At 40.5% G+C, this 14,910-nt stretch overlaps 1 protein-coding gene across 5 annotated transcripts; it reads right to left on the bottom strand.

Moving 5' to 3' along the window:
* Positions 1-1,021: 1,021 nt before the first annotated feature.
* fam169ab (family with sequence similarity 169 member Ab) lies at positions 1,022-14,422 on the bottom strand. Of its 5 annotated transcripts, none has more exons than XM_028973471.1 (13): positions 14,293-14,422; positions 9,139-9,275; positions 8,885-8,984; positions 8,695-8,780; positions 7,411-7,582; positions 5,640-5,819; positions 5,394-5,516; positions 5,198-5,289; positions 4,841-4,883; positions 4,624-4,735; positions 4,327-4,483; positions 3,220-3,420; positions 1,022-2,105 (listed from the first exon to the last, which is right to left on the bottom strand). In XM_028973471.1, the coding sequence occupies exons 2-13, from the start codon at positions 9,271-9,273 to the stop codon at positions 1,329-1,331; spliced, it is 2,178 nt and encodes a 725-aa protein (XP_028829304.1). In that variant the 5' UTR covers positions 9,274-9,275; positions 14,293-14,422; the 3' UTR covers positions 1,022-1,328. The 5 variants fall into 5 exon arrangements, with proteins under 5 accessions (XP_028829304.1, XP_028829306.1, XP_028829307.1 ...); XM_028973473.1 differs by having other exon boundaries at positions 3,220-3,417; XM_028973474.1 differs by having other exon boundaries at positions 4,429-4,483.
* Between the last annotated feature and the right edge of the window lie 488 nt (positions 14,423-14,910).

The following is a 14,910-nucleotide window of genomic DNA, read 5'->3' as shown; positions in this document are numbered from 1 at the left end:
TAGGTCAAGATATTTGGAAGGTCGACAAACATGAGTTCAGAATCATATCTGCACTTCAGAGAGAAGAGCCTACAGGAATGATGTTATTTCAGGACAGGCTTAAAGGAGAAGTAGATAGCGACACTAGGCTTTCCAAAAAAAAAAAACAAAAAAAAAAACATAGATTTTGTAAGGAGATTGTGAGTACAGATTAAATGTATAGAACTGAGATAACAAACCTGATCACCACCTATTGTGACTATACATTAGGGGTGAATGGTGTGTGCACCCTGCACCCAACGTTGAGAGAGCCGGGTTCCTTGCTTAAGATAAAACATTCATGGATAGCGAGTGAGCGTGAGTGCAAAGGAACCATAGAACATCAGCACCAGTTGTACCTGAGGCACAATAAAAACACACACATTAGTGAGGGTTATAACATATACATTTTATTAGGGTTCTTCAAATGATACAAAACATTCAAAACAGACCTCAAACATAAGGTTTTTTTACCACAACTTTTACCAAGTTCCAACAAACAGCCAATTACCCAAAGAAAACACAAATCCACCCCCTTTTTTTTTTTTAACAAGGGTGCATGGTGTGTTCGCAATTTGCATGTGCTGCTCTATGGAATAACCATCACATCTTTCATCCCCGAATGCTATTTCAGTACCATTCTCAAGCATAGTACGCCTCCTAGTGTCAGTGAGCTGAAATGAACCATGTGGTCATGTGACTCCAACTCCCCAACACAAAAAAAAAAAAAAAAAGCAGGAAATGAACATAATGGTTCCTAGTCTGTGTGTGATTACAACATGCATATTCATTTATATTTTGTTGTATGTGTATATAATATGATTAAAATCAGCAACTGCTTGCATTAATGAAACCAGCAGTCATCTAATAAACTGTCCACAGAAGTGAAATAATGACAGCATAACACAGCTTGGATCTGAATTATAACCAGTTTGCATATTATGAGACTTAAAGAAGGTAGAGCAAAAAAAAAAAAAAAAAAAAAAAAAAAAAAAAAGCTGTGCAACAAGCCACTCTTCAGAACAGTAAACCACTTGTGCTGAGAGGAATAAACAAGAGGTGAAAAGCATCCTCAAGGCCACAGACTAAACCTGAACAATGCACCCTAAGGGCTTCACAGTAATAGCTGAAATGGCCGCCATTTCACTACTCTTTCAGCAGCAGTTCACCAAGTATTAAAATCGATTTTAAAAGCAGTATTAAAATGTTAGTAACTAAATATTGAGTAAGAGAACTGTGAACTAAGTTATACACAAAATGTTAACTTTGACAGTATTAGTGCTCGTGTTAACTTGTCTGAAGAGCAATTTTCAGTTCTTGCTGGAACGTCCTGATCTGGTTCTCATTGTGGAAGGGGCAGCTTTTCCCTTCTTCCTAAGATCCCTCCGGTCCACTGCCAGATGCTCCTCCCATTCATCCGAGCTCCTCCCTTCAACTCCCTCCTCTTCGGTGGTTGTGGCCTTCTCCTCTTCCTCTGTGGTTATGCTCTTTTCTTCCTCATCCTCCCATTTCTCTTCTTCTTCAGCCTCCTGATCCATAGAGACTTGATTCAGTCTTCTGGACTTGCGTTGGGACTTTGGTGGGAAGGCTCTGATACTTCCCAAGTGCTCCCTGGCACCCATGGGGCTCACGTCTTTATTTTTCCCATCATGTGTCCTCCTCTCATTTTCCTCCATAGACTTTGTTTCCCCTTCCTCAGAGCCCCTTGTCCCTTCTTCATACTGGTTATCAGTGACCTCAGCAGTCTTCTCTTCTTCTTCATGCATCTCCTCAGCTGCACAATGATGATTTTCACCTTCTGGAGGCTCATAAGATACCTCGGTCACACCAACAAGGAGCACAGAGGGCTCACGCCACATGACCTCCTCTTCCTCATGTCCTTTTCCTTCTTTTTCAGGTGAGGATGGGACTAAAAATGCTCCTTCAACACACTCATCATCATCCTGCCCAGGTGAGCAGCTTGACGTTGGAAGTGCGTGGTCCTCGATTGATGAAGTCAGCACCTCAGTTTCTCCCTCCTCCTCTTTACACTCTCCTACTGGCAATGGCTCGTTGTAATCGTCCTCCTGGGCAACATCTACTGTGTCCTACAGAAGGCCACAGAAAACACTTCAGCACACTACTGACAAAAACTCCTTATACACCAAGGGCTATAATTTCCTGGCAACGAGGAAATGCAGCACTAGAGTTGCGAGAACATTGTTAAAATTCCAGTTTCATAAAAAGGGCCGGGCGGGTAGTTTGTTTTCTCATCTCCAAAACACAGATAGCAGCTGATTGCAAACAGTCCTTTCTTGACTGTATCTGTAATTCTGTAAAGAAATATGCACAAATTCTTTGGATTGTTATATAGTGATGTATTTCCTTTTATCTAGACAGAACATGAGAGAACCAAACTGCCACCCTCTCGCCTTACCTTTACAAAAATGAAGTAGACAAATTTACAATCAGGGGGGAGCGCTATATCGAATCTACTCAAAGTATCTCAGCTTGTTCCACATGTATTGTAGTCAATGACTATCATGACCATAAATCCGATCATGAGTGTAAATACTATCATTACTTTTAAACAGGCAGCATGTACCTTGCTTTTGAGGTTTGCCTCTCAGCCCTGTCAAAGCAAACAACTTGCACCTCTGCACATCCACACAACTCTCCTGGCACATTCACATTTGATCTACTTTTCTAATTAAAATAATAATCAAATTATAATCAACCTGTCCTCCATCTCCATTACATGAAAAAAAAAAAAAAAAATTCTTCAAAAGTTTTCAAATGGATCTTCAAATGATCAATAGCATTATAATGGACATGCAGTGTAGACTATGACACTGGACTTCTCTGCACAAGGACATGTGTTCGGGGTGTCAACTATAAGGCCTATCAAAGCCCATTGACACACATGTGATTTCAAGCTATATAACAAATAAATGTTGTTGATTTTGATTGCATAAAAAGGACAAATTTAGAATGTATACAGTGATTTAGGGGAAATTTCAAAGTATCAAGATATATATCATGTATTGCGATATAGCTTAAAAATATCTCAATATAATTTTTAGGCAATATTGGCAGGCTATATTTACAATCTTATTTGTTTCTTTATGCAAACCTTAACCCTATTTTAAAATTATTGCTTTATGAACACATCTGTGCAACCTCACATGTGTCATATTGTGATGCCGATGGCCATACACCTACTTGATTGCTTAAAGTGCTGTCCTGTGTAATGTCTGGATCTTCAGCCATCTCCACCTCCTCTGCCATGCCGTTTGTGTGGACCAGATCCGTTTCAGGAATGAACTCCTCGCCTACCATCTCCTCTTCCGTATCCTTGGCAGCTGCTTCTACCTGCTGCTCGTCTTTCTCATCAGCCAGGTCGCCATTGCCCTCTGAAGCCTGCTGGGCGAACGGAAATCCCTGTCAGTACCCTGAACAACAGCACCCTGGGGGCTTTCAGCTGGATATGACCAAAATTATTAAATCATATCAAGTGTAGATTATGTCCTGTTTTAACTAAGCCATTAACTAAGCCTGTATAAAAAAGTCATGCACATAACAATGTGCTGTTGCGGCCCATGATGTTCTACATTATTTTCTGTCTTAAAATAATATTTAACAGGCACCCCATATGAGAGTTTTACCACTACAGGCAAAAGTGTCACTAACTTTTTATTAGTCTTAGTCACATCCATACTCATTTTAGTCTAGTCAAGTTTGTCAACTAAAAGTGTGAGCATTTTAGTCTTGTTATAGTCAGAATTACCCATGACTATTTAAGTCTAGATCTGTCAATGAAAACTGATGAGGTACACTGAGGTCCCCTTGAGCAAGGTACCATCCCCACACACTGCTCCCCGGGCGCCTTTCATGGCCACCACTGCTCACTAAGGCGATGGGTAAATGCAGAGGACATATTTCGTTGTGTGAAATGTATGCAGCACAGCATACCCAGTCGATATAGCAGAAATACCTAGTAAATCTAAATAACGCTGTGAATGGGGATTGAGGAAGTGACATCTGCGACCAGATAAAGGAAACAGAAATAATGCACAACAACAATTATAATATGGCTAAATGACAGGAAATAACATCTCATCGATGAGAATGAAGAGCATGTACATTTTGTCTTGTTTCGTTTCAGTCATGTAATAAAGGTTCGATAACTAAAGATTTTTAATAAAAAAACTTTTTTGACTAATAGAATATTTCTACGATTAGACCATACACAACAGATGGGTGCATGTCAGGACTTACTGTGACCTTCAATTCAAACTGAAAGTCACTCTACACTACACCATCCCTCACCGTTTCTTTAAACTCCGCTGATGCAGGGCCCTCCTCAGACACAGCAACCTGAACATTTTCAACCAAAGGTGCAGACACAGGCTCTTGACCGGCTTGACGCACCTGCTGAGCAGCCATTTTGATCTCAGGTTTCATCTCTTCTTCAGTCTCCATCAGTCTGTAAATTCAAATGTTTGTTTTTTTTGCGTATATCTCAGATAAATGGGTCAGTTAATGGTAACACAATAACCAAACAGACAAAGAAACAAAACAAAAACAAGGTTTCTGGGGAATAAATAAATAAATAACTCTACAAACCTGCTGATTTTCTCTGGCCGAATCTCCATAGGCTCCTCCTGCATTTCTTTTCTCAATCTCTTCTTCCTGTGACTACTGCTTCTGGTGCGAGTAGAAACAGGCTTCTCAATTTCTACAAATCACAAGTGACAAAGGACAGAAGCCAGTACAAAAAACATGTTTTACCGAAAACAAATAAATAATTAAACAAACAAACAAATAAATAGATAAAAACTACCTTCAGTGTTCTTGGTGTGCTCATTCGTTTTAACTACTTCCTCCTGTTAAATTGGTTGTAAAACAATGCTAGTGTTAATTACACAGGCATCTTTCAATTTAGATTAAATTCTCTTAACTAAGCCATCCTTCCATCTACAATGTCTAATTCAAGCAGTTCATGTGCTGATATCTGCATGTTGCCCCCTAGAGACTAATAATAATGCTTTACAATATTGTAATAGGACACTTGTGATTGAAACACCTTGGCTGAAAGAGAACAGTTGCATATCTACCAGATCAACAGATGTACCCGACACTGACACTCAACAGTACTGGGAATAATCTTCTAAGGAAGAAAGAAACAAAAGAAACATACAGTGATGTTCAGGCAGTTCTCCAGGGGTGTTCGCTCTAAGGTCACCTGTCCTTTCACCGTCTGCCCACCTTCTCCAGTAGAGTTGTCACTGACTATACATCAACAGATGAATGGATTGATGAACAGTGATTAAACTGCCATTGCTGGTGTCTAAATGGACCTGTTCCAGTTCGGTCAGCTGCATGGAGATTCTTACCTTCCAGAGCCAGAGACCTGAGCTTACAGGCGACTCTGGTCCTCTGGTATGGCCTCCCAACGCTCTCTGCCTCCCAAAGTAAGTTTTCATCTGCTGGGTATGTTCTTAGATATTGATCACACACTGCATTAAGAAGACAAGTGAGTTTTAGGATTTTGAGATTAGCACCAGAGCAATCTGGTCAACAAAAATTAAATGCCAATGAATATGTTGCTAAATAAAAAGTTTCTTTATAAAATCACTTGCCTCTGTACATGGCCCGTGACAGTGGGTACTTCAGTCCCAACTCCTCGTCTTGGAAGCTATCCACAAAATCCTCCAGCATTTGAAGACCATGTCCATTTCCACGGTGGCACTTCCTCACAAAAATGGAGTTCATGACAGACAGTTGGTAGCACTGGGACACAAAAGTACTGCACACACTGCCTGTGCATGAAACACAAAAAAAAAACAATCAAAGTTTTTTTAAAGGGTAGAAAGCTACAAAACAATCAGATGTGCAACTTTCAATTCTTATAAATATTTTTTTTGTTGAAACAATAGGCAAAAAGTATTACATCACTGCAGCCTGACTTGATTTATTTAAGTTCCATTATCACTTAAACTCTGTACACAGCACATTATTAATATTTTGTCTCACCCTTAATGCATATAAAATCAAATGTACTACCATCAAAGTATTGTTTTTTTTTTATTTCCCTTACCAGATTGGATTCTTTTTACATCACAAAAACAAGCGGAACCATCTTTTTTTTTTTTTTTTAATTGTTCTACTGCCCCCTGTAGGCAGAAGGCCATAGTTTCACAATTTCCTATCCCGAGACCACTTTGTATAGATCTGTTGTTCAGGCCCAGCCATGTGACGGGCTGCTGGCAAATGCATCCCATAATGCAGTGCACATTTTGCTGACCAACTGAGCTCCCTACACACAGAGACTGCATGGTGCTTTGGTAACTCTGAAGCACATACAAAAATTTTGAGCTGCTTCACAACCCAATGTGGGAACTGCTCCAGTACAGATTCAGCTGCGGTTTACAGGGCGCATCGGCATGGCAACTGAAGCATTGCAATATAGGATATGTAGTTTGTGTTGTCTGCACTTTGTGTCAACGGGCAGTCGTGGATCTGTATGTGGTGATTTTGCGCAATGTGGCCAATGGATCACATGTTTGACACCACTGGGTTAGAGCAACACTCATTACAACTAGATCGAGTCCCACCGCTTTAACTTAACAACGAACACTTCCGGTGACCCAGGGTCTTCATCAGATGAAGGGGCCTGGCTAAAGAAGGTTCTCTTCACCCTGTCTATGCTGTACCACATGGGCGTTCTGTTCAGGTTCCAAGCCAAAGAAAACATTCACCTGACAGCAGCAGAAGTATAGTATACCAGTTTCAGCCCAATGCTCATTTTCAACCATCTAGCTATAGATTTAAGGTGATGTTGAGGTTGAAATCAATCTTAATAGTTCCATCTACTTGAGTTAGTTAAGCCTTTATTGCCATTGCAGTCTTTGTGCAGTCCATTACTACGGTTTGTGAATTTAGCATGGATCCTTGGTATTACTATCCTTAGTAGAAAGATAGAAAAAATAGGAGCAACATGATTAGGTCAAAAGGTAGATCGTGGATGTCTTCAAGGTCATGAGCTAACGCAAGAAAGGAATAAGCATGTTGTAATGTAACAACCTCAATTTTACCCAGAAAAAACTCGCCAGAGTCAAACAAACAGATCAAACTATTGAACTAGTCAACCAATTGCTTTAGCCAATTCCCCATTCAGGAACACTGCTTGTCAACAAACCATTGGGAATCTCTTAAGCACCATTATGTGATTTTTCTAACCTTGGTTGCAAATAGCCTTCAATACGACAGCACATCCATGTGAATGGACCAACAGAAGGACTAGACTCAGATCCACTCAATGGCTCTATGGAGTTAGTGAGGTTAAACCACGGTCAATGACTCCTGTCAGATTTTACAGCAAAAAGACTGACAGACAAGAATACATCTCACCTCTGGGTTTTACCGAATAAAAGGCGACTGCCTCGCCATTCTTCCAAAGAATTTTGGCGTAATCATTTTCGCCGTGGCACAGGAAAGGAACCTCGTTGGAGCTCATTTCATTGGCCCGGTACACAATTCTGTTGAGAACATAGAGGACTATCCTCTCACCCAGTGTCCGCACCTAGTACAAGAAGGAAAAAAAGCACATCTTCTAATTAGATAATTGACCAACCAGTCATTATCAACATTTCTTCAGCCCTCTGTGTTTTTCAGTATGGCTCTCATTTCAAAGGCCATTGCACACACATTTTATGGTAATTGCAAACAGGGCAGGTCTTTGTCATCACTACATTTAAAACCTAGATTATAGAAATTGAACAAGATGATCTCATGAGTTTAATTCATATTCTATATTACACAATATTTACAGCAGTGCTGTTCCATTGCTAGCTTAGAAAACAACGATGTCGTAATATAAGTTACATATTGAGTTCCAACCCTTCAAAAAAATCCCGGATTCAGTGTAACTGAACAAACTGAAATGTGCTTGAATTTGAAAACGTGCGAGTTAGAAAAAAATTCTCAAAGCAAAACCAAGGGAAATCCTGTCTCTCTAACAGGATATGAGAGCATCTGGCCAATCTTAAGCAGGATCAAACTTAAAGGCTGATATATTGAGCTTCTCTGTGCTTGTATTCGGCCCCTGGACAGGAATGGAATGGACGTGTAATGTTTGCATTCTTTGGGGGGAATGGAATAAAGAACAATAATATATATCAGGTCCAACCCCTGCAAGATGTTTCCTAATAAAAAATATATATAATAATAATAATAATAATAATAATAATAATAACAACAACAAAAGTGTGCAAAAGTGCAGCTCAAGCCTACCCACCAACCTGAGTGCAAAAGAGCTTTAACCAAGCACCAAGAACAAAGTACAATATGGCTGCTTATTAGTGCAACATGCCCACCAGGGCTTTTCAGGTGAAATGTGGAATTTTCCCCCAAAGGAGTGTCTTTACCTGCCATAACAAAAGCAACAGCACCAAATTCACTATTAAAAATGGCACGCATCAAAAAAAAAAAAAAAATGGCAAGAAGCAGATTTATTTACTTTAACACTAATACTACGGTCAAGATTAAAGCATCTGAGCTCAGAAAGCCTGTAAATTGCTACAGTATTTGTGGATAAAGGAAACCACCAGCCCACTCTATGTATCCATTTGAGCTGTTTTCCCTCAGTAAATGATTTTTATAATGTAGTTGGTGTTAAGGTAGTATTAGAAGTACCTTAATCAGGCCTGTTCTGTTAGGATCAGCAGTTTTAAGGATATCCTCTACGGCCCACCACTGATTGGCCAGAAACAGCGCTATGGCTGAAGACAGAGAGAGAGAGAGAGAGAGAGAGAGAGAGAACATTTTCTCCATGCCTTCATATGTGTTTTGTTGTGTATTTTTAATGCATTCTCATCAAAGATACCTTTCAATTGATCTTCTGGAGCAAACAGTGCCATGACCTTATACTTGAGGTTGGCTCCATAAAGAGGAACAAAGCCCACATTAGACAGACTTATATGGATCTGCAAAAGAAACAGAAAAATGGCTGAAGGTCTATTTTTTACATAAAATACATGACCGGTCTTTCTCAAACTATGAAAAAACATTCATAATCCAACTAGTCTTAATGGTTGTTCTATGTTGAGACATGTCAGATTAACCTTCAGGGGCTCTTACCTTCCTGTTGTTTGGTATTGTGAGATACTGTGCTGTATCTGGGTTGCTGTAGAGCAGTTTATTCATGTAGATCTGTGCAGAACTTTCGAGATCTTCATGGGAAACGTGTGCCAAACCATCTACTGGGAACTCCATCCCTACAGTAACAGAGAAGGTCAAAGGACTGAACAGAGAAACAAAGGCTTTTATGGAAATAAACTCAATAATAACATGAATAACGTGCCTGTTTAGGCTTTTATGTGGAAGCATATTGTACTACAGCATCTCATAAATTAATTCAATAAAGTTTATTCTGACCAATGAAAGCAATGGGGAAAAGTTTGTTAGCATTGAAAGTGCAGTCACCAGAGAGAAAACAATTGAAATGATGTCTCAATTGAAGATTAGATTTTTTTTCCTAAGTTGGGTAGATATATGGAATTAGAACAAAGATTTGTATATTTCCACATATTTTTTCTGGGTTACCACTTCAAAGACACAGGCACACAGAATTTAGATGAATTACTATTCAAGCCAGCAACAGGTAGGTGGTTTAGGCAGGTGGTTCCCATGGTTTCTGATCAGGACGTTGCACAACGCATTACCCAAGGGTGATGAGTTAAAATGCAGAAGACACATTTCATTGTGTGCACCGTGTGCTGTGCTTGCTGTGCTTCACAACAACAATCACTTCACATCTCACTGCCTCCGCTGTCTTGCTTCCTTCCCATAAATCATGCTGGTGCCATGCAGTCTTGCAAAATAAAGAGTGACATATAACAGCAATAGGTATTTTAATTACAGAAACTTGTCATTGTAATTTATTATAGTTAATGCAGGAAAGGTGTAATTCAATTAGAGCTACTTATTGAAAGATCAATCATTACAATTCTACTTGGCTGTAGCGGGATTCATAGGTGCGGTATAGGTTGTTTCTGCCAATCATTGCTCAGTGCCTATAAAAATCCTTGTGAAGCAGACTTTGTTAGTTGAATGTCAGGCTGCGCGGTATAAAAGGTTTGTGATATAAATTTGGCCAACAGTAGATAGTTTGATTATACCGGCCTAACGCTGAAATTTCCCCAAATAACAAAATAACGTCTTAAATATCATAAAGGTTTTAAAAATACTGCAGACCCAATAAATAAAATAAAATAAGCCAGTCACAGTGCACATCTGGGTTTTATGTGAAATTGGGTTTAAGTGAAGCACAGCACACGGTGACACAACGAAATGTGTCCTCTGCTTAACCATCACCAGGGTTTCACAATGACAATCACTTCACTTCACAGTATTTCTACTGCTAGTCAGAGTCTGCACTTATAAAATAAAAATTATTCAATCCAGATATATTTAAGGCCAGTCCACGCGAAAACGCTTTGCTCTAAAGCAGGTATTTGGTATCTAAAAATATTGGCGTCCACAGTCCATGACGGATTCCGTCAGTTTGAAGTGTGCGACATATTTTACCTTTATATAATTTAAAATCAGTCACAGGTTTAAAAAAATAAAAAATAAAAATAAAAACACACACACAAAAGCCAAAATGAAACAGGATTTTTGCCTTCCCACAGCAACAAGAGCAACCAAGCCAAATAGGTCAGAGCCTATTTTCCCAATAAGCTGCCAGGAATCCCAGGTCTACAGTCCTTTGTGATTCCTGCACAGTCACATACAGCCAGAGGAAAATGCAGTGTCCACACACACACACACACACACACACACACACACAGTAAAAACAGAATGGGACTTACCTTTAGTGGGTGTAGCTAAACAGCTGATCTTAATTTAATCTTAAATTCGCTCAACTTAAATTAGACAATGGGGATTTTGGTTCTGGTTTTTATTCACGCAATCATCTCATGAAGCTGCTTACAATGCTGAGCAGTCATGAAGGTGCCTCCACTATAGTCTCTATAGCCTCCGCAGAGTAAGTGCACTGAAACTAGTGATAGGCAGTGTGTAAAGAATGGATCTCGGCAAAACCACCAAAGACTTCATTAATAACACATAATAAACAAAAGCTTGAGGGTGTCAGAACCTGAAAGCGGTGAAGAGCTCCTCATTTGTTATCGACTGATAACAAGATACAATAACATGCCATAACCATTGGATAGCTACTGAATGTGATAGGCCATTTTAGAGTAACGGTGCAAGAGATTTGAGAGCACGCCTGCTCACATGCAGCTGTCGTGATCACTCTCACACACACACACACACACACACACACACACACACACACAGGGAGTATATGGAATTTGTGTTACATAATACATGTCGCCTATAGGAAGAGAGCAGGAAGCACATAATAAGGTCAGGGGCCTTTGCTCATATATCAGATACCATGAGCCTGGAAAAGGCACTAGAGCCTTGCACCAGCGTGAGAAGTCTTCGACCCACACATACTACCGTTTTTACAGCGCGGCTTATAAACGGCAGCATTAATGGAGTCAAAACGGGTCACTTGTCAAAAAACAGCGGTCATAAAATACCATAGACGCCATGCAGCAAAAAAATCTCTTTAAAACCAGTGTTTCAGAAAGCTCGGAATTAGCTTTTTATATACAAATATGAATAGGGTCCTCCATCACAGACCACCCTCTGTCCCTGCCTTCATTCTAAAGTAAACCACAATGACTTAAAAAAAAAAAAAAAAAAAAAAAAAAAAGCTGGCAGTTTCATTTGGCTGTTAAATTTGTGGGTGAGGACAGGTTCATCAAGCAAAGCCTTGCTTGCTTAATCTGAGACTTGAGATTCTAACAAGGTTTCTGGATGTTTCAGATTCCACATTACTGCTCAGCAGTGACAACACAACACACGCCCCATTTGCAGGCTTCTTCAGATCACCTGCTACATGAAGGAGGAGTCTAATACAGGTCAGATGATCAGAAAATCACCATCTTATTTATAGAGAGGTGTTTGAGATTATCTAGTCATTTAGCTACTTATGAACAATTCAGAGTTTGCAATTCACCTAGTGTTCATGGTGTAAGGAAACTGGAGGAAACCTGTGGCACACGGTCAGAGCCGGGATTCAAGCTCCCAACCTGTTCATCAGACTGGATATTTCACGTTTTAGTCGAAAACCAAGCTCATACTAAAACAGGGTTTTTAACGATAAAACACGCTAAAAACACCTCACCATAAAGACGATAAAAACACCTCACCACAAGTGCATATAAACATCACATTCCACGATATAAAGCAGAAAATTGTATCTGTATTTTTGGAAAAAGACTAAGTATCGGGTGTTGAAATGGGGGCTCGGATGGGCAATTAAAAAAAAAAAAAAAAGTCTGCCACCTCTCACATGGAGTCAGGACACTCACGGACCACTGGTTACATTTACATTTACAGCATTTATCAGACGCCCTTATCCAGAGCGACTTACAATTAGTAGTTACAGGGACAGTCTCCCTGGAGCAAGTTAGGGTTATGTGTCTTCCTCAGGGACACAATGGTAGTAAGTGGGATTTGAACCCGGGTCTTCTGGTTCACAGGCGAGTGTGTTACCCACTAGGCTACAACCACCCTGTACCACCCACTACCACCCACTGGTTACATTTTAAATTCTTTTATTTCTTCTAATTACTATTATTGTTTGGTGGCTTCCACTTTCCAGACCCAAAATCCGAGGTCTGTTCCATTTTGTATGTACTACACACTTCCTTAACCATTAAACATCATTCGCACTTCCATTTACCTCCACTAATTTTTAACCTTAATCCATGAATCTGAGGAATATTTACCCACTTTTTAATATTTTCCACGAATAATTAACTGTTACATTTATTTCACTTTAACACACAGTGAGGCTGTGCAGTTCTAAGCAATAAAGCAGTTGGACTGGTTGTTCTGTTACATGTTTGAACGTCCAAAAGCTTGTTTCAGCCAACTTTAATTTAATAATATGAAATACTAGTTTAAGAATGTTCTGCAGCATTACAAAGTAAATTTCTCCAATGAGTTTGTTTTTCTCCTTTCCAAAGACAGTTCTAAACTTCTCAGGACAACTAACAATTCCGAATGCTCCCACTTGACCCTCTCAGATTTGGCTGAGAAGAAATTCCAGGTTCCCAATAGGAAACTCCCAACTGCTAAGAGTTGACAAAATTATTACTAACCTCGGGCCCATTCAGAGAGCTTTCTGGATTCGAGATTGCTGTAAAATCTTGCACCAGTACTTGTAATATGGACTTTTTACACATAGAATTTATCATAGAATTACATGGGCTTGAGCTTGCTCGAAAAGTCCACTTTATGTTCTCCGGCAGTGTATTTGGAGGACCGTCCACGTCTCTCACACACACATACACACACGCTGCGTGCTTCTGTATTCGAAAACTGGTACAGCACCCACCAATGTGAAGTTGGCCGTTTTAGACGTATTAGATGTCCAAAGTCTGTGATGGGATTTCGGCCTTGTTTTAACTAAATTAATTTAGTGAATTCTGAATACGTGCACTTCATGGCCCGTGAAAGCATTTTTGGATGCTAACAAAACACCCCGAATTTATGAGACACTGGTCACGAAATGATACACTGGTCATTCCGCTGGTCACGAAATGTCCCCTAACGGGTCCCTACCTACAAGACATCAGAATTTACAGATAACGTGATGTATGTTTCGTTAATAGCGCGGTGCCCGAACATAAAGGCATTTTGTATAAGATGGGGTGGGTAGTAGCCTAGCGGGTAACACACTCGCCTATAAACCAGAAGACCCAAGTTCAAACCCCACTTACTACTATTGTGTCCCTGAGCAAGACACTTAACCCCGAGTGTCTCCAGGGGGGGACTGTCCCTGTAACTACTGATTGAAAGTCGCTCTGGATGAGGGCGTCTGGTAAATGCTGTAAATGTAAATGTATACGAGCCCCCTCTGCGCAACTTCTCACGAGTTGGTGAAAGCCCCTGGTCCCTGGTCGCTGGTCCCAGGATGAAGCGCCGGGCGACCAGTGAACCGCGGCGGCGTTATTTTTTCCACCTCGTCGAACGAAAAGAAAAGAAAAAAAAAATAAGACAAGAAAAAAAAAGACCCAAAAGCAAACAATTTGTCCAGCGGCGGCGGCGGCGGCGGCGGCCCACCGACACGGGCGTCTGCCGAGCCTCGGCCCTCCTCCAGCCCCGGCGTGATGCTCCCTGTGTCCCGCTCCGCGCTCCCCGGACTCTCACCGCAAGCCGCTCCACCCGCCGTGGCGTTCTGCGAGCCCCGTCGTCCTCGTCCCGTCCGCCTTCTCGGGAGGTCCGAGCCGCCGGGAGCCGCCGCCGAGTGACGCGCACTGAGTCTGCGCGGCTCCGCGGCCGCTATGGAAAGCCGCCCGGGCCACAACAATCGGCGAGTTTTAAAAGTCACGTTTTCTACTCTACTTTTTTTTTTTTTTTAGATTTTACTGTGAAGGATCGCTGTGCTGTCATTGATTATAACGATGGTGCAGTCTGCCTCTTGTTGAACGGGTCAGATCAGGTTTTTAATTCAAGCTCCTTCCTAAATTCATAAATAAAATATATATGGAGAAGTTATGCCTGTGTGATTAACTCTCAGATTATGTAGTTAATTGTGTAAAAAAAAAAACAATCAGCAGACATGATAAAAACATGAAACGTGAGAACATACCCGAAATGTAGCTGAGATCGTGGACAAAGTCCATCATTGATTCTTTTGTGGTTCTTCAATCGAATCAATCAGAATCAGAAAAATGTATTAATCCCCAAAGAAACTGCCTATACTACAACTGCATGGAGGGAAAGACAATATATGTATGTACAAGGCATACAACAAGTGCACAGAGA

This window comes from Denticeps clupeoides, chromosome 3 (genome assembly GCF_900700375.1).
Source record: "Denticeps clupeoides chromosome 3, fDenClu1.1, whole genome shotgun sequence".
Lineage (NCBI taxonomy): Eukaryota > Metazoa > Chordata > Actinopteri > Clupeiformes > Denticipitidae > Denticeps > Denticeps clupeoides.
Note: the sequence above shows the minus strand (reverse complement) of the source record. Positions and strands in the feature narration are given on the sequence as shown.